Consider the following 20,472-nt stretch of genomic DNA (forward strand, 5'->3'; position numbering starts at 1 on the left):
CGAAGCGGGAAACTAAAATGAGTAAATAATATAAGGAAATACTCATACTCTGTGAGTATTTCAGCAAATGAGTATGATTATGAGCTCAACAAATAGTGGGCTGAAAGTTGTGAAAGCCACCTCCATCCACAACTTTGAAGGCAGATTCAACGAAGAATTGGAACGTGAAGAGTTATAACGCAACAGGTTGAAGAAGGCTAGTGGTGGAAATAGTTTGGTGGTAGCGAGTGTTAGGCGGGCACCAGGAGGGTAGTGAAGGGCGGGGCTGTGAGCGGCACCAGTTGCGCTGCACCTCGGCTACCTCACATTAACACGCCCACACTCTGCACACTCACCTCACTCTTCCCTTCTCTCCACCCTTGTCTCAGTTTCTTCTTTGGGAGAGCAGAGGGGGTGGCAACTTGGGAGAGTGGCGGGGGGGGGGTCTAATTCCCTCCCCATGTGAAGGGGGGGGGGGGTCGGTAGCCTCACTGTACCCACTAACCCCGGTCACCTGTGCCAATCTCTAGGGTTCCATCCAGCGTTCACCCAGTATCTTCTTTGGGGCTTCCAACTAAAAGAAAATATTGGCAAGGTAATAAGGAGAGCAGCCACGTGTATCATGAGTGGATTGTTATATATTTATAGTATGGAAAAGAGATTGCCGTAGTTAAGGAAACTGCTGCAGCATTGTATCCCTGCTTGAAGAAATGCATCGTCCTGTGTTACAAACTGCAATCAAATCTCTTCAAAGAAGAAAAACCGGGAAGAATGATGAGTTAGGATGTGACGTACAGCGAGAGCATAAGCAAGTACGCCTAGTATGACAGGAAAATGATAGGGAGCATTACATGCTCCTGACGAAGACATTATCACAACGCACTGGTCGTACTTGCACTCTCAGGTCACCTGCAACTTTGCACATCATATCGAGCTAATGAGATTTACCAACCGAAGAGGACTGCAGAGAATTAAAAGGCCACCTTTGGCAGACTAGCAGTGGACAGAGAAATGTTTCTTACTTCAACCCCAACACGTGTATAGTAATGAAGACTACACCCGAAGGTTTGTTCACATGGAATATATTCCACAAGGGGAACGCAATTACAGGATTTTTTTAAGATAAAAAGACGTAATGGATATATTTCCATCGAGGCTCCTATAAACAGGATGGCATTATAAGGGTATATATTCACTCGGAAAGGTACTTGTTAAAGGCAGTTTATATGTCCAATGCGAGGCCAGTACAAGAATACAACACCAGTGTATTATCTGCGCCTGTCGTGGCGCAGATAATACACTGGTGTTGTATTATCATGTTGATGATACACTTATCATCATCGCCTGTCGTGGAGCACAAAACAATGTTAAAAGTTGAGAAGTTTGTGAGAATTAAGAGGAAACTACGAAGACACGTTAGATAACCGAGTCTCTGCCTTAGAGGAAAGAAGAAACTCAGAGTATGAGCACTTCATAAAAGATACTGAGAGAGATAGTTATGAGTCACATGGACGTTATTTTTATATTGAGAGAAAGTTGAACCAGAAGACAGGTGGACACTGTAAATATAAGTGTGGAAATATGCGATCTGGTTATTACTGTTGGACCACACCATCAGTGCCTCCTGCACGGGAGCAGCTTCTCTACCTGCTGGTCTCATTTCTTACTATTTCTATCTTTATTGTTCAAGTTCATCCACCCTGCTGGCGGCTGCAACCGCCGCCGGCCCCCCCTCCCTTCACTCTCCAGGCCTCAGCAAGGTATGCTGGCCGGCTGCCATCATTGGTAGGCCAAGGCTGGAAGGCAGGTGTGGGCCACGACCAGCACCTGTACAACCCCCCCTGGGGAAGGCAGGTGTGGGCCACGACCAGCACCTGTACAACCCCCCCAGGGAAGACAGGTGTGGAGGAGGGAGCGTTTGTTACGGGAAGATGAATCATCGTGTTGGAAGGCTGACCACCTACCTCGGGTAGACTTGAAACAATCATTGTGCAAGTCCATTTAATTATCCCCCCCCCCCTATCCCCGGAGTCGGAGTCCTATCAGGTTAAGAGCCAGTTGAAAACGGATTAAACAGTTACGTGCTGGAACGCAAATCATTATCTAACCCAATCATTACGTTATCTATAAATTGTTTACACAGTTTATGGTACCAATTGAGAATTAGTGCTCTTAGCTTGCTTTGGCAGGAGAGAGGAGTGAGGCCCGTGTGAGACCCTTCACCTCCCTCTAACAACAGGGGCATGATGGAGTGAATAATAAACTACTTAGCTGCAAGTAGCGTGACCATTCTAATTACATTATAATTACCTCAGTGTCTCGGTCCAAATCACCATTACTTGAAAGTTCATTTGCCATTGTTTTCTTTGCAAATATTACCTTGTATGAGAGAAAGGAAGGTCGCAAAATGCACTGCATGAGGCAGGTCTTGCTGGCGCTGCGTCGCCCGACCAACCTGGTCTCCTAATAGCACGTCGCATTTTATCACTTTACCCAAAGCCAAAAACTGATGCACGAAAATTGGCAGCGGCTCGCGAAAATTAACGTGATGTCCTGTTTCTGTTGGTGGGTCCTGTGGCTGGTTTGGCTCGGGCACACCAGTTGTGAGGTCCTACCGAGCGCTCCCAACGCAACCTGTCATCCTACAAAGAACGTCGCTTTTCACTCATGCGTTACATGAGGCCACAAATTGTCGTACAGTACTAGAAAATGGATGGGAAGGGAACTATCCAGGAAAAGCTCAGTCATTACAATTATATAGCAGTTGGAATGGGTCAAGATAGGGATTTGGGATGGGACGGGGGAAGGAATGGTGCCCAACCACTTGGACGGTCGGAGTTTCAACTCCGATCTGCATAAAACATGACCTTCGCTCTACCGTTCAGCCCAAGTGGTTGAGCGAAGCGGCTTGCAAAAGTGACGTGCTGTTTCTGTTTTCTGTTTTTGGTCCTCTGGTAGGTTAGGAAAGGACACTTTAAACTGACCGTTTTCTTGATGTTAGGAAACCTTAGGAGGACGAGCTGCGTTATAACCGATACCGAGGTAATGTTCATACATAATTATTCATATGTGACAAAATTATCCTGGACATGGATATGATAATGATCCACAACTAACATTACGAAGGCAGCCTCCGCTAAACCCAGAACCACATGTAAACACACAACACGTGGCTTCGTGACGTCACATGCAAGGGTTTCAATACTTTGTTCTTTCACTCTGCTGCTGCTGCTAGAGGTTATCTTGAGGTTATCTTGAGAGGATTTCGTTTTTTTTTTTTAATGTCCCCGCGGCCCGGTCCTCGACCAGGCCTCCACCCCCAGGAAGCAGCCCGTGACAGCTGACTAACACCCAGGTACCTATTTTACTGCTAGGTAACGGGCATAGGGTGAAAGAAACTCTGCCCATTGTTTCTCGCCGGCACCTGGGATCGAACCCAGGACCACAGGATCACAAGTCCAGCGTGCTGTCCGCTCGGCCGACCGGCTCCCTGATATCGATGCATGAACATTTGCGGTCTCAGCTAACACCGTAATTGGACAAACTTGCCCCTGCTGAGGACCTCGTCCATAAGATACATGCAGGTGCTGTCCCCCTCCACGTGCTGGAGCATAACTTGCCCTTCCAAATCGGTATGGGTTGATCCCACAGTGTTTACATCGTCACAAGAAGTGTTTCGTTAATTTTAAACGGTAAATTCCCTTGATGCGACCCATGGTGACCAGAGAAGCAAGTGCACAGGTTATGAGGAGAGGAATACGTGGTAAGATGGACAGAGCTGAGGCTTCACACGCATTGAGAGCTTCGACATTTTAGTACATTACGGTGTACTGAATAATACATTGTACGTGTTTGCATGGCAAAATAAATACTTGTTGAAAGATACTGCCGTATTCCGGCATCGCCCGCCCGCCCTGCACCGCCCGCCCGCCCGCCCTGCACCGCCCGCCCGCCCACTTGCTGTTTTACCTGGAGGTAAATTAAGAGTATTTGCCAGAATTACCCATTACCACACAGTTCCTAACTTCCGACCCCCCATCCCAAATCCTATTCTGTCGTGATAATTATCGTATCGTCCTCTACCACGGGGTGGGGGGAGGGGTAGCCGTCGGTGGATGTGGGGGACTGGCGGCGGGTGTGTGGGGGCTGGCATCTGGGAATGTGGGGGCTGACATCTGGGAATGTGGGGGCTGGCATCTGGGAATGTGGGGGCTGGCATCTGGGAATGTGGGGGCTGGCATCTGGGAATGTGGGGGCTGGCGGCGGGTGTGTGTGGGGGCTGGCGGCGGGTGTGTGTGGGGGCTGGCGACGGGTGTGTGGGGGCTGGCATCTGGGAATGTGGGGGCTGGCGACGGGAGAGGGTCGGCACTACCTCTGCTGGAGACGAAGAGTGGCGGCGCCCTGGGTATTTTTATCCCCTGGGCATGGTGTTGCTCCTGCCTGCCCGCTGCTGAGGTCTGCTTCAGTTACACTTTGCTCACCCACTTACCTGCTTCACGGCATTTTGGTCTCCTCATACTTGTTTCTTACCTCTGAGTTACCAGTACCAGAGCTGCTGTGGTTGGTGGCTCCGCTGGCTCCTGGGCAGGACGCTTGGCTCCCTCTCCTGCTCCACCGCCTCCACACATGCGAAAACAAATGATAAAGACGACGTTTTGACAGACAAAAGTGTTAGTTGGAGAGGGCCCAGACTTGTCACTAGTGTCGCTGTAAATGGGCGTGTACAAGTGACGTGTGCTATGCGAGACTAGGGCGTGGAGGGGGTGGGCGTGCGGGGCGGCCGCCAGTATGAGCGGACGCACCCGCCACCAGTACGGCAGGAGCGCCACAACCTCCTACACCAATATCCTGCAAGACTCCGGGGGGGACATCCTTAACCGGTGTTCGAACCTCTTCAACAAGTTCGCCTCCCGCGTGAGAGCCGTATCGCAGTGCGGGGATGACCGCGTGCCCCTCCACGACACCAGTAACAACATAGTCTCCAGCGGCTGCGCTGCCTCCAGTAAGTCCTCCCACACCCAGTACCCGATGCTGCTCAAGTACAACAAATACGAGGAGTCTCCGCGCTACACTGACTACAAGTCCACTGCTCACTACGCCCATCTCAAATCAAAGTCTTCCAAGTTAGATGGCCCGTCCTCCCGTAGCAAGCTCGGAGCCTCATCGTCAGCTTACGATGTCGGGTACAAGTACGGGTCTGGGTACGGATCTGCTGCAGCCTCGGGGTACAGGAGCGGTCATGCCTTGGCTCCCTCGGCTTCTTTCTCCTCTTTCTCCACTTTCAGATCTGATTATGGCGGTTCGGACTTAAATAAGTGTGAAGGTTCTCCCAGAAAGAGGTATGGGAGCGGCAGTGGTCGACCGATCTACAATCGGACAGCCTCTGACCTGGGAGTGGACTCAGACTATGGATTGCGCAGTGCTTATGTCTCTCATTCTGCCCCAGCACCAAACTACGACAAGATTGGTGCCCGATACAAGCCTAGTCAATTTTTAAGGAAAAGTAATTTGACAGGAAGTGGTTGTAACGAAGAAGACGAAAGTAATGACGAACTTTGTGTACTTCGAAATAATGTTAGCACAAAGAAATCTGACTACTGGTCCCAGTATGGGTCTATATCTCCAAATGTTATGGAAAGATGTATGGAGAACAGGAGTATAAAACTGGGCAACTTGAGCCCTCAGCTGCGACGGCGTCATGGCGACGGCGCTCTCATCAGCGGCTCCGCACGCCAGCGGATGGTCCGACCTGTGACGGTGCCGGAGACCCAGGAAGGTCGGGAGAGCACTAGCTCCATCATGAAGAGATACTCCGGGCTCTCCGCTACCACACTGGATACAGAGACGGGCAGTACCACTTCTTCAGCTACGCCAGATAGTGTCGTCGATGAATCTACGCGCCGCAAAGAGCGTGCCCAGCTCATTAACATGTACTCCCTTCCCCTCAACATCCTCCATAATATCGGCAGCTCTCATAACCGCAAATTTCTGAAACGCGGCCAAGAGCCACTTGGTTCCAGCGACCCAGATGGCGCAGGACGGCAAGGCACGCGGCGCTATGACCAGGTCAAGGAAATGGCCGCCAAGGTGACGGCTTTCCGCACCTACCAGGATGAAGAGGGATGTCAAGGACCTCCCCGGAAAGTGTTGTACGGCAGTGCCTCCACCAGTGACGTGCTCTCCGCCATAGCCAGAACTTCCGCCAAAGGCACAGATACCGTGTCCAAACGTAGCACGCCCGAGTCTGATAAGTTTGTGTTATACGATCCTCCCATTGTGTTCGAGAAGGCTGCCATGCGTGAAAAGCCCGTCACGGCGAGCAAGCCCGTCAAGCCCACCACCCTCGCCCTCTCCAGGACTAACACAGTCGACCTCATAGAATCTCCCTCTGAATCTAGAGCGAGACTAAACCTTATGGAATATAACAAGCCCTTAGGTTCTTCCCTTCTAGACACCCCCCATAGTCTCTACGGCATTCAGACTCCCTCCTCGCCCACAGCTCCCATTATTAAAATTTCTAACTATATAGAACCCGATCATGAATATACGTTCACCACATTTAAACCACACCATTCTAACATTAGTAGTAGCAGCAATGACAACATACACAGTAGCAACCACAAGGACCACAACAAGGCTTCTGTAAATAACAAGGTTTTGTGCGAGACAAATTACGTGCCAGCCCTCACTCCTAAGACTCCACTCGAGCACACAATGTCACTTACTGTGTCGGTAAAGCCAAAAACCTCGAATGCCCCTACTGCCTCTTACACTAAAATTCATTCTAAGCCGAAGGACAGCCTTGACGCCTATTCTGCGGCAAAGTACAAGCCCAAGATCAGTGGGGGCCTGGATGCGTCGTCTTCAGGCAATGGGAAGAGTCTTAAGTCTACCTTGTCGGCGTCGACGACCTCGTCAGTGGCGGCTCACAGCATGGCGCCGCCGCCGGCCAGAAAGTCCGGAGCCATGGACCTGTTGGGCATCAAAGAGGTGGGGGGCAAGAACATTGTCAAGCACTGTTATTCCTCACTCTACAGCTCTAGTAGCGTGAGTAGTGACGTAAGTAGAGCAGTGTTAGGCTCACGCTGCTCTGCTGTTGCTACTGCTGCCTAGACTGATGCTCCAATACTGCTTTTACCATTTCTACAACCATCTCTTCCTTAACTACTTCCTCTCACCCACTTAACAAAGTCTTCAAGTATCCTTGTTCTAGGCAGTCTACTCCAGCTGCTTTAAATTGGGCAACTTGAAGCTGCCACTAACTTAGCACTCCAGTGTTGCATGGAAATGTTGTAACGTATCGCTCTGACAACTTGTACTCATGATGATAATAACTACACTGAACTATACCATCAACTCATTGTAACCTGGTTCATTTCCCAGCAGCACCTGGCTAGGCCTCTATCAACCACCTCAACCTTATTATTTAGCAAATACTCTTAACACACTGGCTGACAGTCAAGACACCAGCCATGTATCCAGTGACCCAGTATTTCCCCATACACCCCGCCACCCTCGGCCCTCACACCACCCACCACCATCCCCCACACCACCCCCCACATCATCCACGACCACCACCCCCCACATCATCCACGACCAACACCCCCCGCCACCACCACACCACCCAACATCACCACCACACCACCCACCATCATCACACCACCCACCGCCACCACCACCTACCCCTACATCACCCACCACCACCACCACCCCCACATCATCACCCACCACCACCACCACATCACCCACCACCACATCACCCACCACCAGCTACCCCCACACCACCCATCACCACCACCACCACACCACCCATCACCACCACCCCCACATCACCCACCACCACCCCCACATCACCCACCACCCCCACATCACCCACCACCACCACCCCCACATCACCCACCACCACCACCCCCACATCACCCACCACCACCCCCCCACATCACCCACCACCACCCCCCCCCACATCACCCACCACCACCACCACCCCCACCACCCCCACATCACCCACCACCACCACCCCCACATCACCCACCACCACCACCCCCACATCACCCACCACCCCCACATCACCCACCACCCCCACATCACCCACCACCCCCACATCACCCACCACCCCCACATCACCCACCACCCCCACATCACCCACCACCCCCACATCACCCACCACCCCCACATCACCCACCACCCCCACATCACCCACCACCCCCACATCACCCACCACCCCCACATCACCCACCACCACCCCCACATCACCCACCACCACCCCCACATCACCCACCACCACCCCCACATCACCCACCACCACCCCCACATCACCCACCACCCCCACATCACCCACCACCACCCCCACATCAACCACCACCTACCCCTACATCACCCACCTCCACCACCACCACCTACCCCCCCACACCACCCATCACCACCCCCACACCACCCATCACCACCCCCACACCACCCATCACCACCCCCACACCACCCATCACCACCCCCACACCACCCATCACCACCCCCACACCACCCATCACCACCCCCACACCACCCATCACCACCCCCACACCACCCATCACCACCCCCACACCACCCATCACCACCCCCACACCACCCATCACCACCCCCACACCACCCATCACCACCCCCACACCACCCATCACCACCCCCACACCACCCATCACCACCCCCACACCACCCATCACCACCCCCACACCACCCATCACCACCCCCACACCACCCATCACCACCCCCACACCACCCATCACCACCCCCACACCACCCATCACCACCCCCACACCACCCATCACCACCCCCACACCACCCATCACCACCCCCACACCACCCATCACCACCCCCACACCACCCATCACCACCCCCACACCACCCATCACCACCCCCACACCACCCATCACCACCCACCACCCCCACATCACCCACCACCACCTACCACCACCCACCTACCCCCACACACCACCAACCACCACCCACCTACCCCCACCTACCCCCACACACCACCACCTACCTCCACACCACCCACGACCACCACCACCCACGACCACCACCACCTACCCCCACCACCACCTACCCCCACACCACCCACGACCACCACCACCCCCTACCCCCACATCACCCACCGCCACCACCCACCACCATTGTCCCAAATATGGTGGCGGGGTAAAGTTTAAATTTGCAACGAGGCTCACCCCCAGAATTGCAGAGGTTGGGGTATGAAGAGAGACTGAAAGAGCTAGATCAAACATCGCTGGAAGAGGGGAGACATGACAGAGACGTTTCAAATACTTTGGGTGGAGAAAGAAATGTTGACAATGAAATGTAGAAGAGGTTATGGGTGCAGCTGGCGAAGCTGTAGGGTGAGGGGTCACTCGGAGCGGCTGGTAGATGTGTGTATTTGGTATATAGCACTAACGGGCCAAATAGTTTTATTTGTTTTTAATAATTTTTGGTGATAATGGTGAGTGTTATTATTGTGTTCTGGAGGTGTGGTTGTGGTGAGAGTGGAGCAGGTGTCGCCTTTGTGTGTGTGTGTGTGTGCGCGTGTGTGTGTGTGTGTGTGTGTGTGCGCGTGTGTGTGTGTGTGTGTGTGTGTGTGTGTGTGTGTGTGTGTGTGTGTGTGTGAGGGGGGGGGGAGGTGGCACTTGTTCCATCACCATTGGTCTCCCTGGCTCTGCATATCCCTCAACACATCATTGTCTTACCTAATTAATTTTGATATATTGTTTGGTAGTAAGTTAAGGTGATACTCAAGACGTGTAGTTGGGTAGTTTCAATGCTATATATATATGCATCCATATATGTGTATATTTATAGAGTTAAGTGGTGGAGAGAGCACCAGTAGGGCCTGAATGTATATGCTGCCATGGTGTTGTGGCCACCGTGGCTCCCCTTGATAGTGGCCACCATTTTGCCTTCTCCCCTCTTTATCTGTCTTGTTGGTGGCCTGTTGCCCTGCGGTTCGTCGTGTGACATGGCTGTGGTGGTGAACCATGTGACCCTCCCACTGATGCCCCACCGTGCCTGCCGTGCCTGCTGCTCCTGCTGCTGCTCCTGCTGGTGCTCTTGACGCTGTTGGTGCTGCTGCTGCTGGTGGCGGCGCGGGCGTGTACTGGGCCGGGCTCCCTCCAGAGTTCACGGGCACCCTCAGTAGAAGATGATGAAGAAGGACATCTCATATACCGCAATGGCGACGTGCTGCAAGATAGATGTTCGTGAATAAGACTCCCTGTTTTATCTTCATTTTTGTTCTCCTCTTCCTAGTTATTACGACACTGGCTTCACACTCAGTTCTTTATACAACGTTGCTCATAACACTGCAGCCATCACATAGCTAACACACATAGAGTCTTACCCAATATTTGAAGGATCAAAATTTGTTAAACAAATTTCTACATTTCAATTGGTATCCCCCGCCATACTTGTAAGCCTAACCTGTACCTCTAGCCGCTCCTCCTTCCCTCTCAGTACTGATGATACTTTTCACCGAAAAGAAAAGCTTAGAGATATTAATGAGAGACAGGAAAGGGGATACAGTGTTATTCATTGTATGAATTGCCCTGTAAATATCCGTTATGATCTTCAACGAATATTTCAGCCATTAATCTGTATATATATGAAAGTTTGTTGTATTGTGTTTGGCCCCCGCGGTTAACGTAGCTGTTTGTATGAGAATGCGGGCGGCTGTTCGCACCAGTTGTGGCTCCTGACTCTTCCTCCTTGCTCTCTTGCAGACAAGATCATTACCACTCTGGGCGAGGGCACCTTCGGCAAGGTCGTCAAGTGCCGGGACCTGCAGAAGTAAGTAGTCTTGACGTAGCTTTGTCTTGTCTCACCTGTGTTTGTGCCGTCTTGTACACGAGCAGGTAACACACCGGCGGCGGCGGAGGCGGCGCTCACCGACCCTGCCTCCACCCGCCCACCCTTCCTCGGGGCCTCGCCTCTTCACATAAGTATTAATTCTTGTTCCGTTTCATTAGATATCTCAGGTGTGGATATCATGGGTTTATCTAGTTTATTTCTCTTTTTATGCCCAACACTTTACACTTTCAGTATATTTAGAATGTGTAATTTTGAATTTATCCCCAAAATAATCAGGTGTATGTATGACCTAAAGTGTACCCTAAATTTCCAGTTGAAAATCAAATGGGTGTCTGGGATGCTTTCTTATGGTGGGTGTTGGTGGCTCAGTAGGTAACACTGCCGGCTGCTGCTGCTGTAGTGCGGGGTTATTCCAGTTGTTACACAGGTATGGTCAGTCCAGGCATCAAACGTCGAAGTGAATAAAATGATATTGTATGGCCATAAAGTGAGTGTTTGGTTGTTGGGAGTGACACCCACTGGCAGCAGCTGGTTGTGTCCCTCGTCTCCTGACCCATGACGGGTAATGAGTGAACCTGACGCCACGACCCCTATACACTTTATCACTACTGACGATGGGGAAGAAAATTACAACCATCTTTGCCCATGACCCATACCCTTCCCACCTTACCTCGCATCCTCCCTCCTCCAACCATCTCCCACCTTCCATACCTATCTTCCTCTAACATTCCCCTATCCTTACCTCCAACTCTCCCTCTTACCTCCCCCCCCCCCTTTTAACCCCCCCCTCTTAACTCCCCCCTCTTAACTCCCCCCTCTTAATTCCCCCCCTCTTAACTCCCCCCCTCTTAACTCCCCCCCTCTTAACTCCCCCCCTCTTAACTCCCCCCCTCTTAACTCCCCCCCTCTTAACTCCCCCCCTCTTAACTCCCCCCCTCTTAACTCCCCCCCTCTTAACTCCCCCCCTCTTAACTCCCCCCCTCTTAACTCCCCCCCTCTTAACTCCCCCCCCCTTAACTCCCCCCCTCTTAACTCCCCCCCTCTTAACTCCCCCCCTCTTAACTCCCCCCGTCTTAACTCCCCCCCTCTTAACTCCCCCCCTCTTAACTCCCCCCCTCTTAACTCCCCCCTCTTAACTCCCCCCCTCTTAACTCCCCCCCCTCTTAACTCCCCCCCTCTTAACTCCCCCCCTCTTAACTCCCCCCTCTTAACTCCCCCCTCTTAACTCCCCCCCCTCTTAACTCCCCCCCCTCTTAACTCCCCCCCCTCTTAACTCCCCCCCTCTTAACTCCCCCCCTCTTAACTCCCCCCCTCTTAACTCCCCCCCTCTTAACTCCCCCCCCTCTTAACTCCCCCCCCTCTTAACTCCCCCCCCTCTTAACTCCCCCCCCCTCTTAACTCCCCCCTCTTAACTCCCCCCCTCTTAACTCCCCCCTCTTAACTCCCCCCTCTTAACTCCCCCCTCTTAACTCCCCCCTCTTAACTCCCCCCCTCTTAACTCCCCCCTCTTAACTCCCCCCTCTTAACTCCCCCCCTCTTAACTCCCCCCCTCTTAACTCCCCCCTCTTAACCCCCCGCTTAACTCCCCCCTCATTACTACCCCCCTCTTTACTCCCCCCTCCCTTCACCTCCCAGTCATACTAGTTATTCAAAAAGCTTTGCAACATGCTCTTTCTGAACACTGACAACTCTCTATCGTACACACACTGTCGAGAAGTGGCAGTGAAACCTTGCAACAAGAGCACTTGCCTGAAGATGTCCATCTGTCCACGAATGTTTCAGCATTAATGCGAACACCTAAATGTTAAGGTTGCCGAATGACATCACCTGGGTGTGTCGAGTCATGTAGGAATACTAGAGAATGACACTGCACATGGAGCTACTGAGAGGAGGAATGTAGACGTTTACATTCCAGTGTCTAGCACAGATTAAGAAAGTAACTGGAGATAGTCATGCAGAAGACGACGTGACCACAACACAGTAGCAGCTGCAACTCTAGGATCTGCGGGGTGGGACACGACTCCATCTGTCAATCACTTACTATGTGAAAAGGAAGAACAGAAGTGCACTTACACTGCCTCAGGCTTGAATACCCACGTGCATGGGAATTATGCTTACAGGTTCTAGAAGTGTGTCAGCAATGTGGGGAAATGCCGAACACATCACCAGAACAGTCTACTCTGTACTCGCTTCCTCTTTCAAAGTAGGAGATATTTCTGTAATAGGGGAATACAGAGACCATATATCGAACATGTACGAATACACACATACGACAAAACACCTAAATTATTCGCGCCGTCTGAAAGCTCTCACAATGCTCACTCTGGTAAGGGAGACGAGGGAGGTATCACATAATATATACATGAATATACTAGAAGGCCAGGAACGTGGTCATAGACCGGGCCGCCGGAACATTGGTCCTTGTAACTGCCTCAAGGTAACCTCTAACAGTTAGGTGGTCTGAGTTGAGTATTCCTAAGTGGTTCACATGTCGTTTCCGTTCTGTGAAGAGATGGGATGGCTTCCTGTATCCTTTGTTGTAATCTAGGTTTGTCCTTATCTCTGGAGACCAACTCTCCCTTTTCAACTCTTGCTTTTATTCATTCTTTCATTATTGTTCTGTTCCTTCCCCCCCCCCTCCTTCCTCTTTCGTGTCTTCAATTACAAATGTTATCTTCATGTCTTGCTGCATTTCCTAATGAACACTAGTCCATCTGCCTGTGAGCCTACTCCCAATGTTGGCGAATGTTTCTCTCTGTCACTAAATATTGGTTACGTGTTATTCCAACATGTATCTTTCATTACTTTACCTTTTTATTTGTTCCCATTGCATCCTCCTGAAGTATTCCCAGACTTGTCGCATTTATTATTATTAACATGTTTATTGACAAATTAATTACCATTTTGTCTAATGTGAGGAATTGAATTATGTCTTATTAGTGAGGATAATGCTGGTATTCACTGTCACACAGGGCAGAGGGTCATACACAAGGGTCATACCTAGCAACAAGGGTCATACCTTCGGTCTGAACTGTAGGCTGAAGCACACGTATATCATGGTTATAATCATTGTTTCAATGTACGAATATGTAAATACAACTTTCTATGGTGCACTGCCACACAAGGGCAGGATAGGTTCGTAAGAGATGCTCGTAAGAGACCTCATTATATTAGACGTAAAATCTAGACTTGTCGCAGGCATCGTTTGTACACTCCCTTGTCTTCTCTGTTTTGACTCTTGGGAGTGTAGTGGTGTGAGTGCGTACTGTGGCCCATGGCACCTGCTTGTTAGTCTAGCCTCAGTGTATACGAATAATGTGACCTGGCAGAGAATGTGATCTAACCTGGAAGCAAATTAACTTATTATGTTTGAAATATCTTGATACGGCTAACATTAGTGCATCACACTTTTTCACTTTCATGGCAATTGCTCAGTTAAATTTAATTGTTAGTGTGTTTTAGGGAGTGTTAGGGGAATGTAGAGGAAGGGGTGGTGGGAGGCAGCACCCAGGCATGGCTGGCTACCCCATCTAGGGTGTGCGCTCGTAATTCGTGTGGATTTTCTAGTCTGTAATTTCATCTTGGAATTACGAACATAAGAAAACATAAGTAGGAGGCAGCTTTCATTTATATCCACCCGAGCTCTTTCATACACATGTGTGTAACTTGCGGTTGAAACAGTGCAGGGATCCCACGTCTCGTAATGTTTCCCGGTAGTGTTTGCTTCCCAAAAGTTGACAACCCTGTTTCCAAACTAGCATTCCAGATCTTTCCCAATTCTAAACTTCTATTTAGATCAATTGTTTTGAGTTCAATTTTGTTTTGATATTTAAAACCTTAACAATATCCCTTTGTCATAGTTGTTGTATTTAGATTCAGCTACTCGGAACAAGAAGTTCCAAGTAGCACGGGCTATGGTGAGCCCGTAGTGGACTTAACGGGGCACAGGAGCGGTGCTGTAACTCTAACATCTGTAACTGTTTGTAATAAAGATTGATGAACATTAAGCTACCCAAGAGGAGGCACGGGTATAAAAACTACCACTTACGGTATAGGTTTAGTAAAGACCTGGTTATGTACTGGTTTGTTAAGAGGGTTGTTGATCTTTGGAAGGGATTACCGAGCAACATAATAGCATCACTACTTGCAAGCGTAGGTTAGACATGTATATGAATGAGATTGAGTGGAGTATAAATGGCTGCTGCCACGTGTGGGTCAATAGGCTTCGTGTAGTTTCCTTAATTCACAACCCATCCTCCTGATTAGATAGTACCTATTGTGACCATCCTCAATAGTCACGAATTCGTACGTATTTATCTTTTAGATAGTAGTATACTGACTAGTAAGGAATTATCTAAATACAAACAAATATTCCTTGGCCTAGTGTAACACACACACATGTACTGTTTTAGGCCTCAGATATCTTATTGGGCCTCGGAAGGTTAGGTTAGGGTTAGTTTGTCTTTGCAACACAAGTAAAAAATAGTTTTCCGGTTTGTCCAACTCAATAGTGCCGATTTCTACTTTCTAGTTTCGTTGTAGTCTATCAGGGGGCCTGACAGCTGAGTGGACAGCGCTTCGGATTCGTAGTTCTGAGGTTCCGGGTTCGATTCTCGGTGGAGACTGAAACAAATGGGCAGGGTTTCCTTCACCCGGAGGCTCCTGTTGCCTAGCAGTAAATAGGTATCTGGGAGTTAGACAGCTGCTACGGGCTGCTTCCTGGGGTTGTGTAACAAAAAGGAGGACTGGTCGAAGACCGGACCGCGGGGACGCTAAGCCCCGAAATCATCTCAAGATACCCTCAAGATAGTCGGTATATATACTATGGTCCAAAACAAGAGCTGTTACTTCTTATATACTTAATGGGCCTGCCATAAGCTTAGGACCCGCGCAGGAATATCCCTGCCAAAAAAACTTGTAATATGTCTTGTGATGGCATAGTTTTTGCAGCGTGATGAGACTGGCTCCACAATGTTGTGACTTTTTGACCCCCTGTTTTAAGTATGCGTACGGTACGTCTGGCTTCCCAGACAAGTACGTTACAATTTGATTGTGGGCTCCTTAGTGCTAGTAATGAGGAAAGGGAGTCTGGAAATAGTTGTCTGTTACAGTGTGTTCAATAGTTGAGTGCTATCCGGTTAGCCAACACTTCAACTTGCAAGGTGGATGGATGCCTAGTTACTGATAGTCTCTACAGTTGTGCTTCCATCCGGCTGATGACCAATAACAGCACTTCCCGCCCTCCCTGTAGGTGTATTAAGTGATCCCACAGTGTATATGATCTGTATTTTTATTTAGTTTGTAGTTTGTGTGTGTGTTGTAGGGTGCTTAACTCAGCAGTAAGCTAAGAGTTATTGTGGTTAGTTTCTTGGTGAGGTATGCAGGCGTCCTGGCGTCACAGTACTATTTGTCAGCGGGGAATCGTTTTCCTGTTTGAATTTTGGGTTTCCCTGACTTGTAAGTGGGGAATTGTTCGGATGACAGAGCTGCATTTAATATTCGTGTATATTGATGGATTTCTTTCACTACATTTGTCAAGACCCATTTATTTTATTTTCTAATTCCAGGCGCCTTGCTCTTAGTACCCCTAATTGTTGTGTTGGTGGTGTTGGATGGTGGCGCGCTGTGCTCGTGTTGTTAACCTGCAGTGGTTGTGTTGCGAGTAATGGTGCACCTCTTGCCCACCACATTTGTTCCTGTTCTTTGTGATAGCACAAAAGTTTACATTTTCCTCCAGATTTATTCTGAATATATATTCTCAATACTTCCCGAGTTCTCATGGTCTTAGTAAAGCTTATTTTCTTAGGCGACTTTGATGTGAGATGTTTACTAGGTCGAGGCTCCCATCACTTCTCCCATCCTCCCTCCCAGACTACTACTGAGCGTGTCTACCACCCCTTAAACTCCCATCACCCACTCCCTGTATCTGCCTCTACCTGCTCTACACAGTATAGACCAGGTATTGAGCACACCCCCTCCCCCCCATCCTTGCCTATCAGTGTGTACGGGGAAGTTAGCGGGCTTGTTAACCCCTGCCTTGTTAACTCCTGCTTGTTAACCCCTGCCTTGTTAACTCCTGCTTGTTAACCCCTGCCTTGTTAACTCCTGCTTGTTAACCCCTGCCTTGTTAACTCCTGCTTGTTAACCCCTGCCTTGTTAACTCCTGCTTGTTAACCCCTGCCTTGTTAACTCCTGCTTGTTAACCCCTGCCTTGTTAACTCCTGCTTGTTAACCCCTGCCTTGTTAACTCCTGCTTGTTAACCCCTGCCTTGTTAACTCCTCCTTGTTAACTCCTGCTTGTTAACTCCTGCTTGTTAACCCCTGCCTTGTTAACTCCTGCTTGTTAACCCCTGCCTTGTTAACTCCTGCTTGTTAACTCCTGCGTGTTAACCCCTGCCTTGTTAACTCCTGCTTGTTAACCCCTGCCTACTGGCCTTGTACACTGTGTTGACTACCCCTCCTCTTTCCTTCCCCCCCTCCCTCCCCCCTTCCCCCTTTCCTTTCATCCTCTTCTTCATTTCCTCCTCAAATGCTTTCCTTTCGTCGTCCTACTTGCCCCTCCCTTCCCGACTCTCCCCCTCCGACTTTTCTCCCCTCCCCCCCTTTCCCTCCCCAACTTCCCTCTCGTCCCCCCCCCCTCCTCCTGTCGCCGCTTGGCCTCTGATTCACTGGTTGCTTTCGCTTGTAGTTTTCAGGAGTGCACGTCCATCCATTTAGCGTTGTGATAGTGTGGCCAAGGAATTTGGCAATGTTTCAAGGTGAGGAGTAAAGGTGGATGGGAAGTGTTGAGGCGAGGCTGGGCAAGTGGTTAGTGGTAGGCCTGGTTCACCCCGGGGCCTGGTTCACCCCGGGGCCTGGTTCACCCCGGGGCCTGGTTCACCCCGGGGCCTGGTTCACCCCGGGGCCTGGTTCACCCCGGGGCCTGGTTCACCCCGGGGCCTGGTTCACCCCGGGGCCTGGTTCACCCCGGGGCCTGGTTCACCCCGGGGCCTGGTTCACCCCGGGACCTGGTTCACCCCGGGGCCTGGTTCACCCCGGGGCCTGGTTCACCCCGGGGCCTGGTTCACCCCGAGACCTGGTTCACCCCGCTGCCTGGTTCACCCCGGGACCTGGTTCACCCCGGGACCTGGTTCACCCCGGGGCCTGGTTCACCCCGGGGCCTGGTTCACCCCGGGGCCTGGTCCAGTACTTCTCACCATTGCTTGTAGTCCTCGCTCTAAGTTGACCAGACTACACACTAGAAGTTGAAGGGACGACGACGTTTCGGTCCGTCCTGGACCATTCTCAAGTCGATGGTGTCACTCCTCGCTCTAAATTTGTTGGTGTTTACTATATCTGGAGAATGGTTCGGACTGTCAACATGTAACTGTCGAGTTGAGTTTTGGAAGTAGGTCCCCAGTTAGTGGGACGTCATTGTGCAGCCTCGTGGCACACACCAGTGCCACTTGTTCCATGGCACACATGGAACAATCACACTGAAATAGGAAATTAGGTTTAGTACGTTAGCGTCGTCTGGTGATTCTTGCACAAAATCTTCTATACATCTTGTTCTTCACTTGGGAAGGAAGTTGAACAGTTGACTTCCCAAAGATATTTTACAGTTTTGCCTCATGCGTTTCGTTGAGGCCGTCAGCATCTTCTGAGGCAGATGGTAAGTGGACGGAAGTTAGCTGAAGCTACAGTACTTATCAAGTAGGACGAGGTTCATGTGGTGGTATCCAGTCAGTGGCATCTGGGACAGTGCGGCAAGGCGGGAGCTGCATGTTGTCTTGGTCTTGAGGACGGTCTTGAGAAGTAGGCAGCCCCTCCCTCAAGGTAGGAGGTATAGGATGCCTCTTGATACTTGGATGAGTGTTTGATATGTTGTTCTTTGCCTGTGTCTAATCTTCTGTTGTTGTGTCTGCCCATTATTTCAGTGATGTTTGTCAGGATTTCTTTGGCGATGATCTTCTTGTATGTATAAATTGTGTTCTTTAATAGTGTTGGTGTTTATGCATTGTCAGATGTCTTGAGAGAGATGTTGTTTTGTCTATGTATTGAGATAGTTGATGCTGACGCTCTTATCAAGTGAGCAAGTGAAGGCCTAGACAACATTGGTCTCGTTCGAGGCGTTTCATTTTTTTTTCACGAAGAAGTTGGCCATTTTGCTCTTGTAGTAAATTGTTAACTGCTGCTTGTGGTTGGCGTCGGTAGGGACCATGCTTCTGTCAAGGATGTTTTTCAAGACCCGCCTCCGCCTTGTGAGCCACTGAAAAGAAATTCCTGTAGGAGAGTTAAATAATTGCTATAGATTCTGTAGTGTTGGCCATTTTCTCGGAGGCAGCATGGTGGCTCACCTTCCGGGTCACCCTGGTGTGCATCACCCTGGTGAAGCACCCTGATGTGCGTCACCCTGGTGTGCGTCACCCTGGTGAAGCACCCTGGTGTGCGTCACCCTGGTGAAGCACCCTGGTGTGCGTCACCCTGGTGAAGCACCCTGGTGTGCGTCACCCTGGTGAAGCACCCTGGTGTGCGTCACCCTGGTGAAGCACCCTGGTGTGCGTCACCCTGGTGAAGCACCCTGGTGTGCGTCACCCTGGTGAAGCACCCTGGTGTGCGTCACCCTGGTGAAGCACCCTGGTGTGCGTCACCCTGGTGTGCGTCACCCTGGTGAAGCACCCTGGTGTGCGTCACCCTGGTGAAGCACCCTGGTGTGCGTCACCCTGGTGAAGCACCCTGGTGTGCGTCACCCTGGTGAAGCACCCTGGTGTGCGTCACCCTGGTGAAGCACCCTGGTGAAGCACCCTGGTGTGCGTCACCCTGGTGAAGCACCCTGGTGTGCGTCACCCTGGTGAAGCACCCTGGTGTGCGTCACCCTGGTGAAGCACCCTGGTGTGCGTCACCCTGGTGAAGCACCCTGGTGTGCGTCGCCCTGGTGAAGCACCCTGGTGTGCGTCGCCCTGGTGAAGCACCCTGGTGTGCGTCGCCCTGGTGAAGCACCCTGGTGTGCGTCGCCCTGGTGAAGCACCCTGGTGTGCGGCGCCCTGGTGAAGCACCCTGGTGTGCGGCGCCCTGGTGAAGCACCCTGGTGTGCGGCGCCCTGGTGAAGCACCCTGGTGTGCGTCGCCCTGGTGAAGCACCCTGGTGTGCGTCGCCCTGGTGAAGCACCCTGGTGTGCGGCGCCCTGGTGAAGCACCCTGGTGTGCGGCGCCCTGGTGAAGCACCCTGGTGTGCGTCACCACGGTGCTTCACCCTGGTGGAGCCAACTTGAGGACACGCAGAGATCCATTATGTTGTTGTGGGACGGAGATATATTTGTAGACTGGAGTGTTGACCCCAGTCACAACACTGGCGGCCCACGAGGAGTGCGCAGTGAACCTGGAGGCATAAGGCATATTGCGCCTTGATAGCTTGACCCAGTTGCTGCAGCACCTACGGCTGCTGGCCTCCTGAAGCCCTTCTCCGCAGCTCTCTACCACGCCTCGCTCCCACACTTCACTTACGGCACATGGTGCCAAGTGTTTAATTTAGTAAAGAGGGAGGCACATGGTGGTGCACCGGTGGCACGGTGTCTCGCAGTGATGACGTCACACGTGTGCACGATAAGGTGCACATGTTCACGCTTCTCTTAAACTTGGCTAAACTTCTAATCTTTAATATGCGTTGAGTATTTGGATTTCAAATTGTGTG

The 20,472-nt window shown here is 51.0% G+C and overlaps 1 protein-coding gene across 6 annotated transcripts in view; it reads left to right on the forward strand.

The window, feature by feature from the left end:
* The window catches only part of LOC123745077 (probable serine/threonine-protein kinase dyrk2), a 94,564-nt gene that overhangs the window by 23,636 nt on the left and 50,456 nt on the right, over positions 1-20,472 (forward strand). For 3 of the 6 annotated variants that reach the window (XR_006771299.2, XR_006771296.2, XM_045725395.2), the window contains exons 1-3: positions 4,286-7,026; positions 10,114-10,192; positions 10,716-10,782. Coding sequence is in view for 4 of the 6 variants with exons in the window: in XM_045725395.2 (XP_045581351.1) it covers positions 4,768-7,026; positions 10,114-10,192; positions 10,716-10,782 (2,405 nt within the window). In the remaining 2 variants the exon portion in view is untranslated. Of the gene's footprint in view, positions 1-4,284; positions 7,027-10,113; positions 10,193-10,715; positions 10,783-20,472 lie in introns of those variants that run through there. The other 3 variants (XM_045725387.2, XM_045725405.2, XM_045725412.2) reach the window with 3 other exon arrangements.

This window comes from Procambarus clarkii, chromosome 10 (assembly GCF_040958095.1).
Source record: "Procambarus clarkii isolate CNS0578487 chromosome 10, FALCON_Pclarkii_2.0, whole genome shotgun sequence".
Lineage (NCBI taxonomy): Eukaryota > Metazoa > Arthropoda > Malacostraca > Decapoda > Cambaridae > Procambarus > Procambarus clarkii.